This window comes from Rhinatrema bivittatum, chromosome 2 (assembly GCF_901001135.1).
Source record: "Rhinatrema bivittatum chromosome 2, aRhiBiv1.1, whole genome shotgun sequence".
Classification (NCBI taxonomy): domain Eukaryota; kingdom Metazoa; phylum Chordata; class Amphibia; order Gymnophiona; family Rhinatrematidae; genus Rhinatrema; species Rhinatrema bivittatum.
In genome coordinates this window covers 772,608,935-772,636,824 of record NC_042616.1, presented here as the reverse complement: position 1 = coordinate 772,636,824, position 27,890 = coordinate 772,608,935, and the positions used below count along the sequence as shown (strand labels likewise).

At 44.8% G+C, this 27,890-nt stretch overlaps 1 protein-coding gene across 10 annotated transcripts in view; it reads left to right on the top strand.

Annotated features, from left to right (window-relative positions):
• Window positions 1–27,890, top strand: part of ASAP1 (ArfGAP with SH3 domain, ankyrin repeat and PH domain 1) — a 975,348-nt gene that overhangs the window by 214,070 nt on the left and 733,388 nt on the right. For 9 of the 10 annotated variants that reach the window (XM_029592039.1, XM_029592032.1, XM_029592035.1 and 6 more), the window contains one exon: window positions 17,384–17,456. In XM_029592039.1, the coding sequence (XP_029447899.1) occupies window positions 17,384–17,456 (73 nt within the window). Of the gene's footprint in view, window positions 1–17,204; window positions 17,250–17,383; window positions 17,457–27,890 lie in introns of those variants that run through there. The other variant, XM_029592037.1, reaches the window with a different exon arrangement.

Below are 27,890 nucleotides of genomic sequence, written 5' to 3'. Positions count from 1 at the left end.
GTGTTAAGGCACACTCTGTGAGGGCCATGGCGACTTCAGTAGCACACCTACACTCGGTGCCGCTTCTTGTCATTTGCAGGGCTGCTACCTGGAGTTCTCTCCATAACTTCACAGCCCATTATTGCTTTGACAAGGCCAGTAGACAAGATTCCATCTTCGGCCAGTCTGTCTTGCGAAACCTTTTTACAACTTGATGTACCAGAACCCTTCCGCCTGCCTGTTAGGGTTCAGGATGCCCTCTACCAAATTCCTCCCCAATACTTGTGCCTAATGCACATCTTGGGTACATTTGGTGCATTTCTCGGACAGCCTCAGCTCAGACCTCACCCATATGTGAGGACTACCATCCTGCTTGTCCTGTGAGAAAGCAAATGTAGCTTACCTGTAACAGGTGTTCTCACAGGACAGCAGGATGTTAGTTCTCACAAAACCCGCCCGCCACCCCACGGTGTTGGGTTCGTTACGTTTTCTTATTTTATTTTTCGGCACTTCCTGTAGCTTTAAACAAGACTGAAGGGGGACCCCTGCTGGCTGCAGGTTTAGTGCCATGCTGGGCTTGCCGAGTAGGTGCCAGTCAAAGTTCTAGAAACTTTGACAGAAGTGTTCCGTTATTGGGCTCCATCCTGTGATGTCACCCATATGTGAGGAGTAACATCCTGCTGTCCTGTGAGAACACCTGTTACAGGTAAGCAACATTTGCTATCTCAGATGCTACCTTAGATTGATATTTACTCCAGATAACTGAAGGAATTACTGGAGAATTTTAAAACCCGGACAAATCAGCTAGGAAAGAGGAACAACAACTAGCTCCTTTCAAAGTAATTTGAATCATAAATTGATCAGGAAGTGCCCCATTCAAATTGTTGAGAATGGGTAAAGCCTTAATTATAAGATTGGAGGACCAGCATCTTGATGATCTGAAAAAACTCTTGACTATTATTTGCCAGATGTAGCTGCTCAGAAAAATTAGCCTTTTGCACATTCTCACATCCCAAATGATAAATCACAAGATGGTCTGTCTAACTTCGCAACTTTTCAGCAGTTTGTGAGTGGTGCCAGAGCCACTCTTCAGCTCTTGCCATAATTTGATCAAATCATGAGGATATTTTGCGCTCTTACTACGTTTCACCTGGTAGGTCTTCATAGGGATGATTTTATCAAGGGAATATAAAATAGCATATTCCCACTTAGCTAGACTTGTTTCCACTGAGGACTCAAGGTGAGGGAGAAGAAGCTAATGGTCAAGGTCTATGACAGTTTTCTTTCTTTATGAATAGCATACTAAATTTTGAACTGTAGGGTAATTAATAATCTGATAGCTGAAAGATAGCAAAAAATGATCTGACCAGGGCATGCATTCAACTTGGAGATTTGGAGAGTAAACTTTTAGCACAGCTGTTTAAAAAAAAAAATAAAAAAAATCAGATCCAGGGGAAGTTATCCCTGCAATTATTCACTCATTTAACATGAGACTGCGGGTCTGGTGAGGAAGCCGCTGCACATACGGGCCCCAAACGGCAAGAAACGTCTTTTTTTGACTCGGCGGTTGTCGCATAAGGGAAGCCTCCATTTGCATCATTTGATGTAAATGATTACTCCAGGCCCAATAAGAAGGCAGATCCGTAGTTCTCCAATTGAGAAGTATAATTTTCTTAGCAACCAAACCGGTTTTTTGTATGAAGAGGCGAGATCCCCAAACTCTCACATGTCGAGGCGAAATACAACCAAAAAGAAGCCAGTGATATGAGAAGGGAAGATCCAGCCCTAACACCAATTCCACATAACTGAGTACCTTACACCAAAAGGTCTGAATTGGCTGGCAGGCCCAAAAAGCATGAGATATGGAGTCAGAATATGGATATGGATGGCAAATGTTGCTGAAGGACCTTGAGGCACTTGCGACTTTGGACCTGGCGCAGGGGGAGGGGGGACAGGGGCTGGGGGTAACAGTTGCATATTGGGTTTGTAACGGGGAGTATATCAGAGTCAAATACTCTCTGTATTGTCTTGGTTTATATTTGAAATAAATTGTTTTACACTTAAAAAAAAAAAAAATCAGATCAAGAATGTGACCATATTTGACTTAAACATTAACAATTTGTTGCCAACCAAGTGAAGATTTAATGTTTAAGAAATATAAGACATAAGGAGGAGGTACACTTGAGTCAATGTACATATAAATTCACTAATCATTAACATATTGTTCAGATCGACCTTCGATGTCATTAGCATTTCAAAGACTGGAGAAAAGTTGGAAGTGAGTACTATCAGGGGAAAGTACACCAAAGAATTCCCAAGGCATTATAAAGCAGGATAAACATTTTGTATATCCTGCTTTATAATTCCTGCATATTCAACAGCAGAGCCATAGCCAGGCAATGTGATGTTTATGGCCAAAATGTGATGGTTATGAAAAACTGTGCCCTCTCCTCTTACACAACACATGACACCATGATTTGGGAGACTAAGTATGGCCCATGCAAGGGTATTAGGAGCCATAGGAAAAGCTTAGTCTTGCACCCCCAACCCTATTCACACCATCCTCACACACAATTAAAAACTTTCGGGTCGATCCTGTAAGGCTGCGGTAATAACAGTGCGGCAGTGTCAGGCGCACCCTTCCTCCCCGCATGCACAGTTCTCTTCACTAACTCCCCGATACTCTCCTCTAATCGCATGCAAGGGTTATGCCCGCGTAACCCATTTTACTGTATAGGCGCTTAATACAGCGCATATACAGTAACCTGGGTGCGCTGGTACCTGTCATTTCAAATGTCATTTCAAATGACATTTGAAATGACAGGCACCATGAAGTGAAAAAAAAAATACCAAAATATGTAAAAACCTGAGTGTTCAAAAAAAATTTTTTTTAAATACCTGTCGGAGGGCCGCGTGGGTTCAGGCGGCGGCGGGAGCCGGGTGGTCGCGTGTTAAATCTAGGCCGCAGACGGGCGGGTGGGCGCCTGTTCCAGGCGGCAGCGGCGGCGGGGGGACACGCGTTAGTTCGAGACGGTCGGTGGGCGGCAGGTGGGGGCTGCCCCGGCAGCCCCCACCGGCAGTGAATGAATGCGCGCCTGTGCGGACCCGGCCTAGATTTAACACGCAGGGGTCGGCGCTCAAGGCAGTCACATGCCGTGACATCACGGCATGTGACTGCCTTGAGCGCCGAATTGCAGGGGTCGCACAGGCGCGCATTCATTCACTGCCGGTGGGGGCTGCCGAGAGGCAGCCCCCACCGGCAGTGAATGAATGCGCGCCTGTGCGGACCCGGCCTAGATTTAACACGCGACCACCCGCCGCCCACCGACCGTCTCGAACTAACGCGTGTCCCCCCGCTGCCGCTGCCGCCTGGAACAGGCGCCCACCCGCCCGCCCGCGGCCTAGATTTAACACGTGACCACCCGGCTCCCGCCACCGCCTGAACCCACGCGGCCCTCCGACAGGTATTTAAAATTTTTTATTTTTTTTTCTGACAGGTTTTATGTGTCCCACATCATTACATTTTCTCGATCATCTCTGTATCGCTTTTTTTTTTTATTGTTTTTGAGTGTCTTAAGCGGTGTCGATGGATTTGATACTAGACTCACAGTCCTAACTCCTACTAGGGGGAGGCGGTAAACTAAGACGTTACGGCCGCGGCAAAACAGTGCGTTACTAATGAGATAACCTGAGCGCGCGTTACGGTATCGGAGGGGAATAGCTAATCCCTTCATTATACAGCTAATTCGTTCATTTACATGCCGGGTGGGGAAGGGTTACGCGTCTGTTTTAAGAAGCGCTATGGACGCGCGAAACTGGAGACTGTATCGCTGGTTTGCCTTACGCGTCCGAATTGTGCGCAGCGAGCTCATTACAGACCAGAAATCTTCAAATGAATGTTACTGTATCGAGCTGTTTGTCTTTGTAATAGATTTTACATGAAAAAGACATTCAAAGCACAGTTTTCTGCAGTAAAAATGTCATTTACAGTATATATATTATATTTACATACACTGCTGTGGTGCCAAGCAGAAAACACTGAAAAATAAGTAAGAAACACTTGGAACTCGTATGGTATTTGGCCACAAGAAAACAGAACTGCAATGCAATAAATCCAGAGACACACATACCTGTGCTTGTGACTAGAGAAGTTTAATTGTTTTTTATATATTTTATATATGTATGTATATGTATGTGTGTGTGTGTATGTGTATATATATATATATATATGTTACGTACATGAATTAGAAAAAAAAAAGTAAAGAAAACAAAGTATTACAATGAAACATGTGTACATAAAGCAGTGTTAATACATAACTTGACATGCCGATTTGGCTCCTCTCCAGACCTCTGATACTAACAATAGGAAGAAAGGGAAAGAAAAATCAGGACCGTTGAGGCTAGTCATGGTATCAAGAATAAAGCACAACCAATCCATGTATCACCTCATGGATTATGTCTAAACGAGCCAACAAAACAACCCAGCCATTTCTACCTGTTTCAACACATACCACATCATACCACATTCACACCAGTTTACCACATCTTACTCTCACATTCATATCAACACCTTCACAATAATATTTGACATTGGTGTAGACCCCATCAACAGATCTGTATCACTGTATCCAGTCTCGGTGCATAATGGTCTTACTAAATTAAAGCATTATATTATAGTATAGTATTATGTCATATTATATCCTCCTGATGTTAACACTTTTTCCGAATCTTCTCAGGTAAAACATATGTCATTTTCCATAACTTGTAATCTGCAGAAATCTTTCTGTTGGTAAGGATTGCATCTAAGCGTTCCATTTTCATCTAATCTGCTACTTTATAAAGCCATTCAAAAGTTCTAGGGCTCATATGTTGGATCCAATATGTTTATATGATAGCTTTGGCCGATAGTACCATAATTTAAACATATTTGACTTTATATTTGGAAGCATTATGTAACCGCACATTGAACACATAACCAGAAATGTACCATTAAATGGTGGTTTTTGGTGTATAACATTACCAATAAAGGATACCACCGCATCCCAGTAAGAGAACAAGGCAGGACACAAGACAAATTGATGCATAAAAGTACTTGTATGGATTTTACATTTATTACATAGGGCATTTAAAATGAGGGTGGTGGATTCTGAACTAACCTTATCAATTTGCATCATATGTATAACTTTAAATTGTAATTCCTGTAATTTTGCATCTATTGGTACTGTATGTGCTATTTCAGAATATTTGGCTATTTCATCTACCTTCAGGATATCCCCCATCTCAGTAGACCATTTATGTGCCAGGGTAAGAACATAAGAAAATGCCATACTGGGTCAGACCAAGGGTCCATCAAGCCCAGCATCCTGTTTCCAACAGTGGCCAATCCAGGCCATAAGAACCTGGCAAATACCCAAAAACTAAGTCTATTCCATGTTACCATTGCTAATGGCAGTGGCTATTCTCTAAGTAAACGTAATAGCAGGTAATGGACTTCTCCTCCAAGAACTTATCCAACCCTTTTTTAAACACAGCTATACTAACTGCACTAACCACATCCTTTGGCAACAAATTCCAGAGTTTAATTGTGTGAGTAAAAAATAACTTTCTCAGATTAGTTTTAAATGTGCCCCATGCTAACTTCATGGAGTGCCCCCTAGTCTTTCTACTATCCGAAAGAGTAAATAACCGATTCACATCTACCCATTCTAGACCTCTCATGATTTTAAACATCTCTATCATATCCCCCCTGAGAAAGCATTGAATCTGACTTTCCCCTAAATCTGATGATCTGCCAAAATGAAGTGCATTGGAAGTCTTTGTTACTTATTTATTTATTTATTTCGGATTTTTATATACCGACATTCTCAATACAAGTATCGAATCAGGTCGGTTTACAAAGAACAAAACTGTCGCAATAAAGGCGTTACATTAAACAGCGTTTCTTAACATATGAGTAACATATAACTTGTTTTAAAACAAGTAACATATAACTTGTTTTAAAACCTTTATAACAACAAGTAACAAGTAACATATAACTTGTTTTAAAACCTTTATAAAAATGTTTTATAGGATACCAAAATATTTGAGATTGAACTGTATTGAAATAATGTCTGACTTGTAAATACATAAAGAACTGTGAATTCGGAATATTAAATCCTAGTTGTAATTGCTCAAATGAAATTGCGACTCCTTGTGTGGAGGAATAAAAACTTCCCAAATGAATTACTCCTTTTCTGTACCAAATTTGAAATACACATAAACCTCTAACAAGTAGTACGGGTCTTAATAATATGTTTAGAAATCTGGGCATCTGAATTTTATTTTTATATATAAAGAACATTTACCGTTTTCAATGCATGTATGATTTTATTAATTAACTTGGGAGCCTCAAATTTAAAACATTGTTTATACCATTCCCAACCACATCTTAGTTGACAGGCAACATTGTAAAAACAAAAATGAGGGAGTTGTAGACCCCCATATGTTTTTGATTACATAAGTCTTGTAGCTAATTTTTGCCACTTCCCCCTCCAAATAAATTGTATGAGATATGACTGCAAGTGAGTGATATCCTTGGATTTTTGCCAAATAGGAAGCATCTGTAATTTGTATAGTAACTTAGATAATAGAGACATTTTAAACAAGGCGTATCTTCCCAGTAAGAATATGGGGAATTCTTTCTATAATCGTAATTGTTCATCCATGGAGTCTGTCAGTATGTTAATATTAAGAGTATACAGTTTAAGGTTCCTAGGTATCCAAATCCCTAAATATTTCAATGTTCCTTTAGACCACGCCAAGGGAAATTCTCCAGTCCAATCCCACCTAACATTGTCCTGTATTGGTAGCGCTTCTGATTTGGAAAAATTAATTTTTAATCCTGCAAACAATCAAATTTGCAGATGAAAGAAAATTGTTCAGAGTAGTTAAATCACAAGCAGATTGTGATAAATTGCAGGAAGACCTTGTGAGGCTGGAAAATTGGGCATCAAAATGGCAGATGAAATTTAATGTGGACAAGTGCAAGGTGATACATATAGGGAAAAATAACCCATGCTATAGTTACACAATGTTAGGTTCCATATTAGGTGCTACTACTCAAGAAGGAGATCTAGGTGTCATAGTGGATAACACATTGAAATCATCGGTTCAGTGTGCTGCGGCCGTCATAAAAGCAAACAGAATGTTGAGAATTATTAGAAAGGGAATGGTGAATAAAACGGAAAATGTCATAATGCCTCTGTAACGCTCCATGGTGAGACCGCACCTTGAATACTGTGTACAATTCTGGTCGCCGCATCTCAAAAAAGATATAATTGTGATAGAGAAGGGCTACCAAAATGATAAAGGGAATGGAACAGCTCCCCTATGAGGAAAGACTAAAGAGGTTAGGACTTTTCAGCTTGGAGAAGAGACTGCTGAGGGGGGATATGATAGAGGTGTTTAAAATCATGAGAGGTCTAGAACAGGTAGATGTGAATCGGTTTTTTACTCTTTCGGATAATAGACTAGGGGGTACTCCATGAAGTTAGCATGTGGCATATTTAAAACTAATCGGAGAAAGTTCTTTTTCACTCATCGCACAATTAAACTCTGGAATTTGTTGCCAGAAGATGTGATTAGTGCAGTTAGTATAGCTGTGTTTAAAAAAGGATTGGATAAGTTCTTGGAGGAGAAGTCCATTACCTGCTATTAAGTTCACTTAGAGAATAGCCACCGCTATTACTAGCAACGGTAACATGGAATAGTCTTAGTTTTTGGGTACTTGCCAGGTTCTTATGGCCTGGATTGGCCACTGTTGGAAACAGGATGCTGGGCTTGATGGACCCTTGGTCTGACACAGTATGGCATGTTTTTATGTTCTTAACTACCTGGAGATTTTTTCTCTATTACCCCATTCCTTCCTCACTGTACCGGTCATTGCAGTCTTTAGCCATGATTGCGTATTCCAAGGCTTCTTCTGGAATACGCAATCATGGATCCTGCATCTGAATACTAGGTATTACCTTTAAGCTGAGATTTAAAATCTTCAAGCTTGTTTACTGTAAACATTGTTTCCGCAGATAGGGTGATTTAACCATGCTTTCTGGGTGACGACATTAGAGGGAGTGGGGCAGAACCATCTCTCTAAGCTTTCAAAGTTTTGCTCTATTGAGTATGTGTGGCAGTTCCCGTGTACTCCTCCTTTTCTCCTCAGTTGGTATTAAAATGATTATCAAAGGCTGGTCCAGGGAGGAGGGTGGGTTTACATGGCTAATTCATCCTTCTATCTATAGAAAACACCATTTTTAGTAATCAAACTTGCTTTTTTCCATCAATAAGTAGACTAAATTAGCCATGCTTTCTAGGAGGGCCAAGCTTAGTGTTGCTGTGAAGTCAGGGTTTCTAGCTGTCGGTCCTTTCCCCCTCATGGATACCTTTTAACTGTTTGCCAAGTGGTTTAGGACTACTGTGCCCACTAAAATGTCAGAAGCTGATAGTGGTCCAGACAGTAATGGGATGTGAAGGTGTGAATCAACGACCACGTTGCTGCTTTGCAAATGTCCTCGATTGGAACCTCATGGAGATAGGCAATAGCTCACACTTGATGTGCTCTTAATGGAATCAGAGGAATTTATTTATTTAAAGCTATTTTATACCAATGTTTGCAGGGCATCACATCGGTTTACATGTAACGGGTGGAGAAACAATACATAAAAATATTTACTGTGCAATATATAAAGCGAACAATATAAACATAAAGCATAAATAACATGGTAGAACTGGATAAGGAGGTAAAAATGCATAAAACATAACAATGTAAGCCTGGAATTGGAACAGGATGGATACAAGAACAGGGACTCTACGAAAAAGGGGGGAGTCTTAGGTATGTCGGGTGGTAAAGAGGATAAACAAAGTTAATAAGTAAAACTTGGTGTTTCCGGGGGAGTCGGCAAGGGCAATCAATCGGGTGGGGGGGGGGGGGGGGGTGGATTATGCAAAGGCTTATTTGAAGAGCCAGGTTTTTAGGATTTTTTTTTAATTTGTGGGGGCAGGGTTCCAGCCGTAGGTCAGGTGGCATAGCATTCCAATTTGAGGGTCCTGCCATGGAAAGTGCTTTTTCTTTTGTGGTAGAAAGGTGAGTGGGTTTAGTAGAGGGTATGTGTATTGTACCATTGTATGCATATCTGGTGGGTCTATTGGAGGTGTGGAAATGTAGAGAGTCGTTGAGCCAGTGTACGTCAGGATTATAAAGTGTCTTGTGTATAATAGTGAGACTCTTGTATTGGCTTCTGAAGGAGATTGGGAGCCAGTGGAGGTCTGTAAGGATGGGGGTGATATGGTCCTTTCTGCGAGTCTTAGTGAGAACTCTAGCAGCAGCATTTTGTAGCATTTGGAGAGGTTTGATGGTGGATGCGGGGAAACCTACCAGGAGGGAGTTGCAATAATCTAATTTGGAGAATATTATGGCCTGAAGGACAGTGCGGAAGTCAGAGTGGAGGAGAGGTTTAAGTTTTTTGAGGACATGAAGTTTGTAGTAACATTCTTTCATGGTGGAGCTTATGAACTTTTTGAGTTTCAGATGGTTATCTAGTATAAGGCCAAGGTCTCGTACGTGTTGGGCGAAAGGAGTTGAGGGGGGAAGGGAGTTGATGTCAGTAGTGGTCAAGATGTTGGGATTGTGTGATATAATAATGAGTTCAGTTTTGGAGGAGTTGAGGGAAAGGTTAAGGTTAGAGAGGAGGTGGGTGATTGATGCGAGGCAGGTTTCCCAGATCTTGAGGGATTTAGAAATGGATTCGGTAATGGGGATAAGGATTTGGACGTCGTCTGCTTAGATGAAATGTGTGAGTCTTAGACTAGATAGAAGGTGGCATAGAGGCAGCATGTATATATTGAAAAGAGTGAAGGAAAGGGAGGAGCCTTGGGGAAGACCTCGAGATAAGTTGATAGGTTCAGATTCGCTGTTATCAATTTTGACTATGTAGTGTCTATTATGGAGGTAGGATTCAAGCCAGCAAACGGCTGTGCCAGTAATGCCAATTTCATTGAGGCGGGTTAGTAGAATCTTGTGGCTGATAGTGTCTAAGGCGGAAGAGATGTCTAGCATTGCAAGAATGTAGGAGTGCCCATTATCCATACCTTTAAGGAGAGTGTCAGTGAGGGAGATTAGGAGGGTTTTGGTACTGTGGAATTTGCGGAAGCCAAATTGAGAAGGGTATAAAATATTGTGTTTTCTAGGTGATCAGAGTTGGATGTTTATTATTTTTTCCATAAGTTTGGCTAAGAAGGGTTGGATAGAAATGGGTCGATAGTTGGCCGGTTCAGAAGGGTTGAGATTAGGTTTCTTAAGGATGGGTCTGACGATGGCTTGTTTTAAGGATGTGGGGAAGTTTCCAAGTGTGATGAAGCAGTTGATGATATCAGCTAATGGTTTGGTTATTAGGTTAGGGATAGTAAGGATTTTGTGGGGATGGTGTCTGAGGGATGTGCTGCGGATTAAATTTTCTTTAGGAGGGTTTTTATTTCGGATGAGGAGGTGGACTCAAAGGAGTCTAAGGTCGCATGATGAATTTTAGCAGGGATGTTAGGGTGGTGGAAGGGGGAAAGCTGGATATAAGCTTGGATATTTTGTCGTGGAAAAAGTGGGCAAGGTTATCACACATGGTTTTGGTGTCCTTATTAGGGATGGGAGGGGTGGCGGTTTTTGTGAGGTTGGAAACATAGGAAAAGAGGGCTTTGGCGTTGTAATGAATGTTGTGAATTCTGAGGGTGTAGAAGTCACGCTTGGTATTAAGGATAGAGGTTCTGTAGAGTGCAAGGGCAGATTTGTATGAAGCCTGAAGGGTGGGGGAGGGATTCGTGCGCCATTTCATTTTGGTGTTTCTTAGGTCACATTTGAGTTTTTTTTAGTTCAGGGGTGTACCATGGTTTTCTAGAGTTGCGGGAGGGGTTTAGTGTTTTGGTTTTTAGGGGGCAGATTTTGTTGGTAATGTTGCTGGTGATGTTGTACCAGTTGGAGAGGGCAGATTCAGGGATGGATAGATTGAGATCATTGAGGGTGTTTGTGAGGGAGAGAAGCCATCTATGGAGCAGGGTTATCTGAATTGGATGGTGGTGGAGAGTGAATGATGGGAGGAGGAGAGGTTAGTTTTGATGAGGAAGTGGCCAGACCAGGGGACAGGGGTGCAGATTGGTGTCTCGGAGGAGAGGATGTGAGAGTTAATAAAAATTAGGTCTAAGGAATGGCCTGCTTTGTGTGTAGGGCCGGTTATAATCTGTTTAAAGCCCATGGCATTCATTGAGGCAAGGAAGGCTTCGCAGGAGGGGGATGGAGGAATGGCGTCTACGTGGAGGTGGAAATCTCCAAGCAGGACGGCAGGTATGTCCATCTTGAGATTGTCAGCAATAAATTCAATAAGGGGAGAGGACTTGTTTTCAAGGAGGCCTGGGGTAAGTAAACTATGCATGTTTGGAGTTGTGAGGATTTGAAAAATCCAATTTCGAATTTGGGGTAGGTATGGACTGTTTGGGATGTTAGTCTGTTCTTTTTTGGCAGCTAAAAGGATACCGCCTCTTTTTTTGAGTCTGGGTAAGGAGAAGATATCATATAAGTGAGAAGAGAGTTGGTTTAAAGGGACTAGGTTGGTTTCTTTATGCCAGGTTTCTGTTATAGCACAGATGTCTGGGTTGTCATCAAGAAGGATATCATTCAGGATGGGTGTTTTCTTAGTTAGGGATTGGGAGTTGAAGAGGATAAAAGAGAGGGCTGTGAGGCCGAGAAATTGTCAGGGGGGATAACATGATGGGGATTAGTGATCTTGAGTGGGAGGTAGGATTGTATGGGAGTGGTTTTTTAAAGTAGCATGGGGAAAGTTGGAGGATGGGAATCGGTAGAGTTGACATGATAGGAGATAGAGGTATTGAGGGTGGGGAGAGCAGAAGGGAGTGTGGGATGCGACTGGACTGGGATGGTAAGAGGAGGAAGGAGTGAGGTGGGGTCAGGAGGGAGGAAAAGTAGAGATAGTGGGGGAAGGGAGGAGAGAGTGGAGTCAAGCGAGGTTTAAGAAGGGGTAGTATTGAGGTGCAGCTTCAGGGGCAGCGCTAAGGGGAGTGCCAAGGGGCAGGACCCTCTGTTGCGCTCCTGTGGCGCCTACAGCTCACCGGTGCGACTTTTAAAAGATCTGTCTCACTTCGCTCCATTGATGTAAGCAGGTAGGCAGAATTATCTGCAGCAGGCTGGCTGGCGTCGGTCGGAGCAGGCGGGATCCGTTCGCTGGCCCGGGGGGGGGGGGGGGGGTTGGCGGAGGTGCTCCTCGTGGCGTGCAGTGGAGCAAGTGCCGATTGGCAGCCTCGTAGGGCTGCGGGCTGGGGCAGCATTGAGAGCGTATGCAGAAGGGAGAGAGACTGTTCACCTTCTTGTTGTGCGCTGATGCAAAAAGGTATATCCATGGTAGGCCTAATTTGAGAAACAATTTGTCTGCCACCTGCTGATTGAGGCTCCATTCATGAGGATGGAAGAGTCTGCCTCTTGTATTCACTATCCCTGGAATGTAGGTTGCTTGAAGGGTAATCAAGTGTGTCTCTGCTCATTCTAAGATGTTTACTGCCTCCTTGCATAACATCCAGTAACTGGACCTTCCTTGCTTGTTTAAGTAAAACATGGCTACCAGATCTGGAAGGTACATTGATCTGGAAGGTTTTTTCTTTGTGTCCACAGTACTTGTGTTTTGTAATGGAGTAGATGGGCCACCTATCTGCAAGCGGATGCATCTGTTGTAAAGATTAGCTAATGAGGAATGCAGAGGGGGGCACACTCTGTCAATACTGACTGAGTTAGCCACCATGCTATATCTGTTTTCATGGACTGTTATTACCATCCTGCCAGATATGGGTTGCTGATAATGTGACATTGATGTTTCAAGCCCCATTGTATTTAAAGCATTTGCAGTCACGTCTGCTGTACTACATGAATTCTACTGCCATGTGGCTTAGTCATACCAATATTCGGCATACTGTTGAGTGGGATTGTTGATGCAGTTGTAGATGGGGAGCATAGCTTTTGGTGTCTGTCTCTTGGAAGGAATGCTCTCAACAGGATTGTGTTTATCCTCGCGCTGATGAAATGAAGAACCTGTGTTGGTTTGAGTGTCCATTTCTCGTAGTTTACTAGGAATCCTAGACTTTTGAGGCATTGAATGGCATCAGTTAGATGTATTTGAAGATTGGCTAATTGTCTCCCAGTTCAGACAGTCATCCAGATAGGGAAATATTTGTATCCCCTTTCTTCATAGGTGAGCCACATAGGGTGAGACATTTGGTGAAGATTCCCAGGGGGGAGATGAGAGTCCAATACAAACTTGAAAATACAGGTAGTGCCAGCAGGGGATACGAGTTTAAGCATCTTTGAGATCCAGTTGTTGGGTTGTATTTGAACTTTTCTATACCGACATTCATGTGGCAAGATACATATCATATCGGTTTACAGTGTAACATAAAATTGCAACAGGCATTACATGGAACCGGGTTACATAGAACTGGGAAAACAGAAGATACAACTGGGGGAAGAATTAGCAACTGTTAACAAGTGAGGCATTTAGAGAACGAAGAATCGATTAGGCAGAAGACTGTATATCTCCACCCGTGCAATTTAAAACGTGTAAGTAAAAATAAAATAAGGTTAAATAAATAAATATACAATAATAAGTCAGTGAAGGAGGCCATGGAAATGTTCGTAGAGGTACCGTATTTTTCGCTCCATAAGACGCACCTGACCATAAGACGCACCTAGGATTCAGAGGGGGAAAATTTAAAAAAAAAAAAATTGTGCTAAACCGGCTCTGCGTCTGGGCGTCTTATGGAGCAAATTAGGGGAGTGCATAGTTTTTTTTTTTCTCCCCATTTTGTTTTCGGGTCTGGGGAGGGCCATTTCGGTCCACTCCCCAGATCAGAAAATTTTTCTTTCTGTGGGAACCCCCAAAACCACCCCCCCCCATCCCAACCCTTTAAATTAACAACCTCCACCCCCCTGACCCCCCCAAGACCTGCCGAATTAATTTCCTGCAACCCCTCACCCTCCTGACCCCCCCAAGACCTGCCAAATTAATTTCCTGCAACCCCCCACCCTCCTGACCCCCCCAAGACCTGCCAAACGTCCCTGGTGGTCCAGCGGGGGTCCAGGAGCGGTCCGGGAACGATCTCCTGGGCGTGAGCCGTCGGCTGCCAGTAAACAAAATGGCGCCGACGGCCCTATGCCCTCACTATGTCACTGAGACCGACCGCTGCTATTGGTCGGTCTCAGTGACATAGTGAGGGCATAGGGCCGTCGGCGCCATTTTGTTTACTGGCAGCCGACGGCCCTATGCCCTCACTATGTCACTGAGACCGACCAATAGCAGCGATCGGTCTCAGTGACATAGTGAGGGCATAGGGCCGTCAGCTGCCAGTAAACAAAATGGCGCCGACGGCCCTATGCCCTCACTATGTCACTGAAACCGACCGCTGCTATTGGTCGGTCTCAGTGACATAGTGAGGGCATAGGGCCGTCGGCGCCATTTTGTTTACTGGCAGCCGACGGCCCACGCCCAGGAGCTCATTCCCGGACCCCCGCTGGACCACCAGGGACGTTTGGCAGGTCTTGGGGGGGTCAGGAGGGTGGGGGGTTGCAGGAAATTAATTTGTCAGGTCTTGGGGGGGGGGGGTTGTAGGAAATTAAGTCGGCAGGTCTTGGGGGGGTCGGGGGGGGGGGGGGTGTTTGTTAGATTTTTGTTTGGTTTTTTTTTTATATTCGCTCCATAAGACGCACATACATTTTCCCCCCACCTTTGGGGGAAAAAAAGTGCGTCTTATGGAGCGAAAAATACGGTATGTTAGTGGTAAGAATTAGTTGTATGAATGGCAGTATTGATTTCAGGGATGTCATCTTGAATTTTTTCCTTGTTGAGAGATTGGAGGTCTAAAATTGGGCAGAGAACTCCCAACTTTTTCTGGGTGAGGGAGTATTGGGAGTAATAGCCTTTGTTTTGAGGTGCTAGGATCTTGTGTATGTTTTTGTGCAAGTAGATTTTGAACCTCCTGATTTGAGAGGTACCTGAGAGAGATCCCACGGCAGAGCTACTAAATGTGGAATGGATGGAAGTTGTTTAAAATTAAGCTTGTACTCATGATGACTATGTTCAAAACCCATTTGTCCATTGTAATTTCAGACCAGGCTTTGAAAAAATGTGTTGATCTGTCCCCGACTTGTATTGGATAGCTGTGGCTGGACTGGGCTCAAAAACACTGAGTTTTTAGTTGCTGCTGTTTTTGAGATATTTGTTTTTTTAATGTACTGTTGTGAAGACTGGGTTTGCTGCCTGGGTGGCTGGTAAGGTGACTTTCTGTAAGGTTAAAGCCTATAGTTTCCTCTGATAGTAAGGCCTTTTGAACTGAGAGAGGAACAGTCTTGATTGATTTTGTTTCTCTGTCGTGGAGTCAGACTGCACTGCCACGTTCTGCTGTTTAAGGGAAACAGTCTCTCAAATTAATCTGTCTCCAAAGAGGTTGCCCTGTGGTAGGGAAAGTCAGACTATTTTTATGGACAATTCTCCCTGTTAGCGCTTGCTCTGAGGCATGCCATCCTGCACACCGCAATAGACACAGCCAAAGTGTGAGCTGAGGTGTTGATGGCTTCATAAACTGATTGCAGGAGGTCTTAGTCCCTTTTCTAGATCATATAGCAGCTGTGGTGTTATTTGTTCTCTGGAATCTGGTTCACTTAGAGTTTGAAGCAACTTGAAAATTTTTTTTTTTTTATAGCAGTGATCTGTTCCATAGCCTGCAAAGATTCAGAGTCTGGTGACAAAATTGAACTTTTTTCCTTATGGCGGTGTTTAGGTATAGCTGCATTTATGTATTATGGCAGTGTTTGTTTATAGCTGCATTAAAATTGAAGAATCTGGTGGAATTTTGTGAGTTAGAGATGGTTTAGTTAACATATCTTTATTTCCCTTTATTAGCTCTTCCTGTAAATAAGATTGTTTCCAGATTTGAGAAAGTGAAGAAAAGTTGAAATAAACTCTCTTCACACTTTGGAGGAAACAGATGAGGAGCTAGAGTGAGGTTGAGCTGTGTAAGGTGATAATCTCCCTTGGTCTGACAAATCTTTCATTTCCTATTCCTCTGGGATTGTGATGGTTTCTGCCCACTTATGTTTATTTGGAGTATGTGAATGTTCTCTCTCCAGGGGTGAGGCCTGTCTTCTTATTTTCCTGTGGTTGTTTTTTTGTGACAGAGGAGGATGGAGTGGTTGTTGCTGTCTTGTAGTCCTTTCTAATCTTTTCTTTGCCATATGCTTGCTCTCTAGACGAAGATTGGGTGGGAATGCCTGGCTTTTTGCATCGTGCTTTGTATGCGGCGGCTGTGTCTTTTGCTACAGACTTAGGCCTTTTTTTCTTCTCACCTTTGGAAATATTAGGAATGGACGAGCTTCCCACTGGCCCAATAGAGGATGCCCTCTTATAGTGAGCCATGTGATGGGTCTTGGGCCCTGGAGATGATTGTGTCAATCGGTCATCCAGAGGTGGAGGAGAAGGGGCATAATTTCCCATTTCGGAGGATGCTCTGTCTTCTGAGTCTCGCTATTTTTTGAGCTCGTTGCTTCTGAGCACAGGGGGATATTCGACTACAATCACGGCAAGTCAATTGGTTGTGATTGGGACCAGACATTTGTAACAATAGTTATGTCCATGTATAATGGGTATAATGTGCCCACCCTGGCAGTATTTGAAACTAGACATTTTCTTTAACATAATAGCCCTTAAAAGTGCTTTTTTTTTTCTTTTTGGTTCGCATAGTGAGTCGAGGAGAAAAATAGAGAACTGCACCACTGCACCATACGTAGTGCAAAAAAAAAACTAACTGAAGAGAAGCAGAGGAGTGTGCAGGGACTGCCGCGCATGTTCAATACAGAAAAACTCTGAAGGCTTAGAGAGTTGGCTCAGTCGGATGACGTCATCCAGAAAGCATGGCTAATTCAGCCTGCTTTTCGATGGAAAACATATTTGTCAGTACATGAGATATAATTTAAACTGACTTTGAATATAGTTGACAAGTTAATGCAGGAGATATTTTTGATTTAGCTGAAGACTTGTGCATGGGTAAATTTTGTTTTAGCAAAGGATATTTTTAGGCCTTTACATTAATGCTATCCTGTTATTGAAAACATTAAATATGCATGTATAAAAAATGTATATACTTTGGCCCATAGGTAACTCTGTCCTTGAAGTCTGAAAGTGATTATGGACTGTGAGGTAATGTTTTAATATTAGTATAAAATGTGTATTAGAGTTAAAAATAAACCAATTTAAAATAGACTTTTGCTGTATTGTTTAATAACACTCAAAGATGAGTTTTTCTGCTGACAAATCCATTTTGCTTATTGCAGGCATTAGATCAAGATAGGACTGCACTACAGAAAGTGAAAAAGTCTGTTAAAGCAATATATAACTCTGGTCAAGGTAAGGGGTTTTTTTTTTTTTTTTTTTTTTTTTTTACAGAATCTTGGCCGTGCATTATTAAATATTTATCAAGTTTATTCTGCATTTTAATGGATGTTAAAGAACAGTTAATGCATGTGGAATTAGCATTTAGACCATGCGCTTTTATTCATCATTTTGCTTTTTACTATTAAGAACATAAGAAATTGCCATGCTGGGTCAGACCAAGGGCCCATCAAGCCCAGCATCCTGTTTCCAACCGAGGCCAAACCAGGCCACAAGAACCTTGCAAGTACTCAAACACTAAGAAGATCCCATGCTGCTGATGCCAGTAATAGCAGAGACCATTCCCTAAGTCAACTTGATTAATAGCAGTTAATGGAATTCTCCTCCAAGAACTTATCCAAACCTTTTTTAAACCCAGCTATACTAACCGTACTAACCACATCCTTGGCAACAAATTCCAGAACTTAATTGTGCATTGAGTGAAAAAGAATTTTCTCTGATTAGTTTTAAATGTGCTACTTGCTAACTTCATGGCGTGCCCCTTAGTCCTTCTATTATCTGAAAGTGTAAATAACCGATTCACATCTACTCATTCAAGACCTCTCATGATTTTAAAGACCTCTATCATATCCCTCCTCAGCTGTCTCTTCTCCAAGCTGAACAGTCCTAACCTCTTCATCCCATTTATCATTTTGGTCGCCCTTCTCTGTACCTTCTCCATCACAACTATATCTTTTTTGAAATGCAGCAACCAGAATTATACACAGTATTCAAGGTGCGGTCTCACCATGGAGCTATACAGAGGCATTATGACATTTTCCGTTTTGTTAACCATTCCTTTCCTAATAATTCCTAACATTGCTTTTTTGACTGCTGCAGCACACTGAGCCGACAATTTCAAAGTATTATCCACTATGATGCCTTGATCTTTTTCCTGGGTGGTAGCTCCTAATATGGAACTTAACATCGTGTAATTTCAGCAAGGGTTTTTTTTCCCTATATGCAACAACTTGCACTTGTCCACATTAAATTTTATCTGCCATTTGGGTGCCCAATCTTCCAGTTTCGCAAGGTCCTCCTGCAACGTATCAAAATCCACTTGTAATTTAACTACTCTGAATAATTTAGTATCTTCTACAAATTTGATAACTCACTCGTCATATTCCTTTCTAGATCATTTATAAATATATTGAAAAGCACCGGTCAAATTACAGATCCCTGAGGCACTTCACTGTTTACTCTTTTCCACTGAGAAAATTGACCATTTAATCATACTCTCTGTTTCCTGTCTTTTTTAACAAGTTTGTAATCCACAAAAGGACATCGCCCTCTATCCCATGACTTTTTAGTTACCCTAGAAACCTCTCATGAGGGACTTTGTCATACGCCTTCTGAAAATCCAAATACTCTAAATCTACTGGTTCACTTTTATCCACATGCTTATTTAAACCCTTCAAAAAAAATGAAGCAGATTTGTGAGGCAAGACGTCCCTTGGGTAAATCCATGCTGACTGTGTCCCATTAAACCATATCTTTCTATATGCTCTGATTTTGATCTTTAGAATAGTCAGGCTCACTGGTCTATAGTTTCCTGGATCGCCCCATGGAGCTAAAATCTCAGTGAGGAAATTATATAAAACTGTCTTCATGTTTTATCCCAGGACAAGCACAATGCTAGTCCTCACATATGGGTGACATCACTGGACGGAGCCCTATCATGGAAAACTTTCTGTCAAAGTTTCTAGAAACTTTTGACTGGCACACTGAGCATGCCCAGCATGCCATGATCCCTCGAACCCTTCAGTCTTCGTTTTTCCATACTGCAGTTAGCATCACAGTGAAGGAGCCTTGTGTGAATTCTTCACACACCTACTTGGAGAGAAAAAGTTAAATATCTCTCATTTCATCCCCTACATAGGGGTCTCCCTACTCCACCGGCCGGTGGAGTAGGGAGACAATTTTTCCCATTTTGATCCGGGTTAAAGTAATGTTTTGGTCAGAAGGCCGTCGACGGCTGTCTGGCCTTCACCATGACCACTGGCTTCAAAAAGTGCTCGAAATGCCCTCGCACAGTGTCGATCACCGGACCCGCATGTCGAGTGTGTTCTGTGCCTGGGAGAGTCGCACGATGTTTCTTCCTGCCCTCAATGTGCTGAAAGGACCGCCAAGGGCAGGAGGGCCCGACAAAAAAAGATGCAACATCTCTTCCATATACAGCTTATATCATCCACGTCGACGTAGACTCTATCGTCTCTGGCTGGAGCGTCTAAAAGATTGGTCATCCGCAAACGTTGCACTGACAGCGCCGGAGTCCGGCTATCACCGACTCCGTCCGTGGCATCGGTGAAATCGACATCTGGGCTTGAAAATGCCACGGAGCATAAACAAAAGCATCGACATAGACAGATATCGACGCCAGAGGCCTTACTGTTGCCAAGAGAGCCATCGCCAAAGAGATCTCATCTGCAAGAGCCATCGAGGCCTTCTACTCCGAGGCGTCCCCACCTGCAAAGGTGCCGGGCATCGAGCCACCACAGGGCTCTGTGGAAGTGCCGATGACGCCTTCTCTGCCACCACCTATAGCTGCTCTGACCTCACCAGCTATCAGGGAGGAACTGGATGGATTTATCCGCCAGGCAGTGAAAGAAGCTCTCCAGGATCTTCATCCATCAACACCACTGGAGCCGATGCCCATGCCGGTGCCCTCACCGATGCCGATGCATGTTCCGGCGCCGATGTCGTCGCCGGTACCGGACTTTTCAATATTCCAGCCACTGATGTTGAAGCTTGATGCCCTAATTGGAGCTCCTCCAGTGCAGCCTATTAATCCGATTCCAGTCTGTGATGATGATGCCTCAGGGGCTTCTCTACCTTCTGAAACCCAGCCGGGACCCTCCGGACTTTCTTGACCAAGAATCCCAGTCTCTCCGTCGATACCATTCTTTTCCCCACAAAAGCCACCGATACCATCAATGCCTCCTCATGTTTCTCCTCCAAGACGCCCTCCATCGGACTCTTGGGAAGACAGGGACACTGACATATCTTCTGAGAACATCCTATCTGAGCCACCCCACCTGAAGACAGAAAAAAGTCACCCCCTAGAGCACTTATCTTTTACCAATTTTGTAAAGGAGATGGCTGACACTATTCCTTTTAAACTAGTGTCAGAAGAAGATATCAGACAAAAGACCTTAGAGGTTCTACAGTTTGTGGACCCTCCTAAGCAGGTACTAGCAATTCCGGTACATGAAGTCCTAGTAGACCTACAACACAGGTTGTGGGAACACCCATGCTCAGTACCACCGGTTAACAAAAAGATGGATACCACCTATCTGGTACAGCATATTCCCGGGTATCAGAGGGTCCAACTTCCACACCAATCTGTGGTGGTAGAATCCGCCCAGAAAAAAATCAGAGAATACGCCCACATTCATCAACCTCACCCGGCAAGGAACAAAAGTTCTTGGACACCCTAGGCAGAAAAGTCTTTCAAGGCTCAATGCTTGTTTCCAGGATAGCGTCATATCAGCTTTATATGATGCAATATCAGTGTAACCTCTGGAAACAAATGCAAGAACTATCTGAGACTCTGCCTCAGCAGTATCAGGACTCAGTCAATGACATCATTCACAAAGGTTTGGAAGCAGGCAAGCACGAGGTCCGTGCTGCTTATGACAGTTTTGAGACCTCTTCACGGGTAGTGGCAACTTGTATCAGTGCACGTCGTTGGGCCTGGCTCAAAGCTTTTGCCCTCAGGCCTGAAGTTCAAGAGAAGCTGGTAGATCTACCTTGTGTAGGTGATAACCTTTTTGGAACAAGGGTTCAAGACGCAGTAGCCCAACTTAAAGAACACTCTGAAACTCTGCTTCAACTGTCTGCTATCCCACAAGATACTTTATCTGCCATACGTCGCACAGCACATAAGAACACCAGAAAGCCCTACTATAGACCACGTAGGTACTATCCACCAGCACCCCATGGTAGAGCGTCCAGACCAGTCCAAAGAACCCAGCCTAGACAACCGAGAGCTTCTAGGCCTCAACCTCCTCCTCAAACAGGCCCGGCATTAGGCTTTTGAAAACCAGCCAGAGGACAGCAGCCACTCCACCAGCCTGAACCCAGAGTTACCAGTGGGAGGTCGGGCCTGTCTCTTCCAGCCCCATTGGTCAAACATCACAACAGATCAATGTTAACATCTGAATTTTCTCACAGTACCAAAAGACTCCCCACCAAAGTCTCTATGGATACACCAGAATTATCCACCCTTCTGAGAGCCAGGGCCATGGAGCCAGTTCCCCAACCTCAGCAGGGCAGAGGATTCTACACCCGCTATTTCCTCATTCCAAAGAAAACAGGAGGCCTACATCCCATCCTAGACCTTCGAAATCTCTACAAATTTCTACGGAAAGAAAAATTCAGGATGGTCTCCTTAGGCACCATGCTTCCCCCTTCTTCAGACAGGAGACTGGCTCTGTTCTCTGGATCTACAAGATGCTTATGCTCACATTCCAATATTCCCTCCTCATCTCAAGTTTCTGCGTTTCTTAGTGGGTCATCAACATTACCAATTTCTGGGTCCTGCCATTCGGACTTGCCTCAGCACCCAGAGTGTTCACAAAGTGCCTAGCGGTAGCAGCGGCTCATTTGCACAAGAAAAGGGTACACGTTTTTCTTTACCTAGATGACTGGCTCATCAGAAGCCAATCAAAACAAGGAGCTTTCACCTCTCTCAGGCTCACAATCAATCTGCTCCACTCGCTGGGATTTCTAATCAACTACCAAAAATCCCACCTCATTCCATCTCGCCTACTGCAATTCATCGGAGCAGAGTCTAACACCATAATGTCAAGAACGTTCCTCCCGGAAGACCAGGCGGAGACACTCTCCTCATTAGCAAACTCTCTCCGTTTAAAGAAACAGGCGACAGCACATCAATTTCTAACTCTTCTAGGCCACATGGCCCCCACAGTTCGTCACTCCTATGGCCAGATTAGCCATGCGAATAACCCAATGGACATTAAGATCACAGTGGATACAAGCCATTCAACCGCTATCTTCCCCAGTTCAAATAACCCACCAACTACGTTTGTCTCTCCTCTGGTGGGCGACCAAGAACAACTTGCGCAAAGGCCTACCCTTCCAACAACCAGTTCCACAAGTAAATTTAACTACAATGCATCCACCTTAGGTTGGGGAGCACACACAGGCAATCTCCAAACTCAAGGTACTTGGACAAAACTCGAAGCAACATTTCAAATCAATTTCCTGGAGCTTCGAGCTATATGTTATGCTCTACATGCATTCAAGGACTGCCTTTCACACAAGACTATTCTGATACAAACGGACAACACAGTTGCCATGTAGTTCCTGAACAAACAGGGAGGTACGGGCTCGTATCTCCTTTGTCAAGGAGCCGCACAGATTTGAGACTGGGCCCTGACATATTCCATGTTTCTCCAGGCCACTTATCTGGCAGGAATTCACAACGTAGTAGCAGACTGTCGTCTATTCCAACCTCACGAGTGGTCCTTGGGTCCCTTAGTAGCGACCAGGATATTTCAACGTTGGGGTCAACCAACTATGGAACTCTTTGCATCCGAGCTGAATCACAAAGATTCTGCTCTCTGCACAAACAAACAAACCAGTTAGCCAGGGATGCCTTTGCTTGCCCCTGGAATTCAGGTCTTCTATACGCATATCCCCCGATACCGCTAATAACCAAGACTCTAGTGAAACTGCAACAGGACAAGAGGTTTGGCCTTGACAAATGTGGTTCCCCATGCTTCTCGATTTCTCGATCAGGAACCTTATTTGCCGGTGTACAGCTCCCACTCTCATAACTCAGGATCAGGGCAGGTTGCGCCATCCCATCCTTCAATCCCTATCTTTAACAGCCTGGATGTTGAAAGCTTGATCCTGCAACCACTCAATCTTTCAACTAATGTCTCTCAAGTGCTTGTAGCTTCATGTAAGCCTTCCACACGAAAAAACTATAGTTCGAAGTGGAAAAGATTCACCACGTGGTGTACGCAGAAAAATATTGACCCTTTTTCCTGCCCCATAACATCTTTGTTGGACTATCTCTGGCACCTTTCAGACTCTGGTCTCCAGACCTAGTCAGTAAGGGTACACCTAAGTGCTATCTCAGCTTACCATCATACAATAGAGGATGCACCGATATTAGTGCAACCCCTTGTTAGTAGGTTTATAAGAGGTTAATTCATCTAAAATCCCCTATACGGCCACCAGTCACAGAATGGGACCTTAATGTGGTACTAACAAGGCTCATGCGATCTCCTTTGGAACCCAAGAATTCCTGCAATATTAAATTTCTTACATGGAAGTCTATATTCCTAATAGCCATTATATCTGCTAGAAGTGTTAGTGAGTTACAAGCACTTGTCACATACTCACCCTATACAAAATTCCTACATGATCGAGTGGTACTTCGTACACACCCAAAATTCCTTCCCAAAGTAGTTACAGAATTCCATTTGAATCAATCCATAGTCTTGCCAACATTCTTCCCAAGACCTCACTCTCACCAAGGTGAGAGGGTTTTGCACACCTTGGACTGTAAACGTGCACTTGCATATTACCTAGATCGCACTGCAGTCCATAGGAAATCCACTCAACTCTTTGTTTCTTTTGAAAAAACAAACCTGGTAAAGCAGTGAGCAAACAAACTCTCTCCAACTGGTTTGCAGATTGTATAGAGTTCTGCTATGAAAAAGCAGGCCTTCCTCTCCAAGGGCGAGTAAAGGCGCACTCAGTAAGAGCAATGTCAACCTCAGTAGCACACTATTTTTCAGTGCCAATAGCTGACATATGTAAACCTGCAACATGGAGTTCTCTTCACACCTTTGCAACTCATTACTGTTTGGACAAAGAAGGACGACAAGATTCAGCCTACGGACAATCTGACTTACAGAACTTATTTCCAGCATAATCCCAACTCCTTCTACATCCAACCTACTGTGATTTTTAGGCTGTCTCAATTTTTTCCAACAGTACTCCAGTTGTTGTGCCCATTGCACAAGTTGTTGCTGTTGGTCCACTACAAAATGACTCAGCCTGCAGTTTGCTAATCACCCATATGTGAGGACTAGCATCCTGCTTGTCCTGGGATAAAGCAAAATTTCCTGGCGTGTAGCCAGATGGACTCAGAACGAATGGGTATAGTATCCGCGTGCTAGCAGTTGGAGACGGATCTGACGTCAGCACGGGCGTATATATACCCCCACAGGAAGCGTGGCAACTTAGTAATTTCCGTCTCCAAAGCAGTTTGGAGAGCCTGCACGCTCGCTGAGTGTGTTTTCCAAATCTACTTTCTATTTTCTACTTTCTACTTTCTTTCAACTATAACTTCTACAACATCGAGCCCCGCACTCCTGCGGTGATACCCTAAGGTTCCTCCCCCAGTAGAGTTTCCTGGGGTGATTTCCGTGATCCCCCGGAGGTCTAAGTCCTCGGTCCGGTGGCCGAATCGTGGCAGGGACATAGCCCCCGGGCGAGGTTCGGGTGAGGCATATGAGGTGCCTCGGTCCCGGCGTGGACGAGGCAGCGGGTGCATATCCTCAAACGCGGCGGTGAAGGTACTTGCCCTCTCCCCCCGCAGCCGGAGACCGCCCGGGTTTCAGCCGGGAAGCGCCGAGGATCAGGTAAGGCGTACATCTCTTATTACTGGTCTCCGAGGAACAGAGGATCGGCGGCGTGGCACGCCGTGGAGGGTGCCATTTTGTGGGCCTTGTTCAGGTATTGAGCGCCCGTAATAGGCGCGGCTCTATTCCTCCTTGTACGTATATTGCCTTATTGCTGAGAGCATATTGAATGCCATTGAGCGTGTATTGCTAACCACTTATTGCTGAGAGCCTATTGAATGCCATTGAGCGTGTATTGCTAACCGCTTATTGCTGAGAGCCTATTGAATGCCATTGAGCGTGTATTGCTAACCGCTTATTGCTGAGAGCCTATTGAATGCCATTGAGCGTGTATTGCTAACCGCTTATTGCTGAGAGCCTTTTGAATGCCATTGAGCGTGTATTGCTAACTGCATATTGCTGAGAGCATATTGCACACAATTGAGCTGTTTTCATGGCCGCCTATTGCTGAGAACATATTGCATATTATTATGGTTAAAAGCATATTGCTGCCGCATATTATTATTATTGTGCGCCTGTTGTATTAAGCGTATATTGCTGCCACATATTATTATTCTTGTGCGCCTGTTGTATTAAGCTCATATTATTGCCGCTTCTCTTTCAGCGTCAATGGAACAGAACGCATCAGTGTCTTCAGCGGCGGCGCCGCCTGCCTCAGGCATTAAAGCCCTTGGCCTCTGCTCTGCATGCCAGCTTAGAGCCACGCACAGTGAAGAGCCAGACTCCCTATGTGCCCAATGTGAGGAGGCCGTGGGACCCTCGGGCCAGGACCAGTCTCAGCCACGATTTGCTGTCAGTTCCCCAGGGGCTACCCCGGATTTAGCAGGCAGTCTCGACCAATCGGGAATCCCGGGGGATCTTGTACCCCGGCGATTAGAGGCTGCTTCCATTTCCTGGGTGGATCTCTTTTTAAGGGGATTCATGCCTTTGTACAGATGCAAACGGCTTCCCGTCCAGGCCCTGCGGTTCCGGTTGTTCCTGCGGTTGCTGCGGTTCCTGCGGTGGCTGCGACTGCGGCGGCTCCTGCGGATCCTGTTCCTGGACCCTCTCGCCCTTATCGTGAGCGGGTCCTCCCGCCGCTGCACAGTCCAGATCAGTCAGACCAGGAGGTTTCACCGGATGAGTCCGAACTCCCGGACGAGGGGGAACTTCCCCCAGGGATTGAGCCATATCGAACCATGAGGCGGTTCTTCCCTAAGGAGGATCTCTCCGACCTGGTGTCTCAGTGTCTGGCGGAGTTGGATATTACAGGTCCCAGCGCTACGGTACCCTCTGCGCAGAACCCCCTGCTGGAAGGTCTTCGGCCTACAGCCCGCCATTTTCCATTCTTGCAAGCAGCACAACAACTGATAGATTTAGAATGGGCAGCACCAGCGGCTTCCTTCAAAGGGGGCCGGGCCCTGACGGGCATGTACCCATTGGCACCAGCTATCCAGGACCTGCTGGCGTGCCCTCAGGTGGATGCCTTGATTAGCGCTGTGGTCAAGCGCACTACCATTCCAGTTGAAGGGGGGACGGCCCTCAAGGAGCCTCATGACCGGCGACTGGACGCCATTCTGAAACAGACCTTTGAGGTGGCAGCTCTATCTTTGCAGATCGCGACCTGCTGCACAGTGGTGACGCGTGCCTGTTTGTCACAGGTTAGGAACAACGCTCCAGCAGCTGACATGGAGTCAGCTCTTTCGTTCCTCACGGATGCTGCATCAGACCTAGTCCGGACAACAGCTAAGGGGATCTCATCCTCCATAGCCGCCAGGAGGCAGCTCTGGATCCGGAGATGGTCAGCTGATGTGCCTTCAAAGACACGCCTCACCAGATTGCCCTTTAAGGGCTCTTTCCTATTTGGCAGCGACCTTGATAAACTGGCCAGTACATGGGGTGCCTCTCCAGTGCCTAGACTGCCGGAAGATCGGTTCAGAAGGGGCCAGCGCTCCTTTCCAAGGCCCTCCAGGGGCAGGAGTTCACAGCGCTTTGTTCCTTACAGGAGTCGCTACCAGGCACCACGTCCTCAGGCCAGGAATCAGTCCTTTCGGACCAAGCAGCACAAGAAGGGAGCAGGCCCGGGCTCAGGTCCCGGCCACGCCTCCGAATGAGAATCCGCCGATTCATCTGGGGGACGGAGCCATAGGGGGCAGGTTAACCCTCTTCTACCCCAGATGGGTCGAGATCACGTCGGACCAATGGGTCCTCGCCATTATCCGAGAGGGATATTATCTGCATTTCATCATCTCCCTCCGGACAAGTTTGTGGAATCGTCATGTCCCATACACAAGAAGGCAGCATTGGAAGCTACCTTGGCGAGGCTCCTGTCCTTGAACGCTATCATCCCAGTACCTGCCTGGGAAGTGAATTCTGGACACTCTTCCATTTATTTCATGGTACCCAAGAAAGGGGGCACTTTTCGGCCTGTACTGGACCTCAAGTCCGTCAATCGATACTTACGGGTCCCGAGGTTTCGCATGGAAACTCTGCGCTCCGTCAAGACTGCAGTACAGCCAGGAGAATTTCTCACGGCATTAGACTTGTAGGAAGCCAACCTGCATATCCTGATCCATCCGGATCATCAGCGCTACCTACGCTTCAAGGTTTTGGGTCACCACTTCCAATTCCGGGCTCTGCCCTTCGGATTGGCCACGTCACCGCGGACCTTCACCAAGGTGGTTGTCGTGGTAGCAGCGGCCCTCAGGCGGGAAGGAATTCTGGTCCATCCCTACCTAGACGATTGGCTGATCAGGGTGAAATCACGAGAGGAGAGTCATCAGACAACCGACAGAGTGATCGCCCTTCT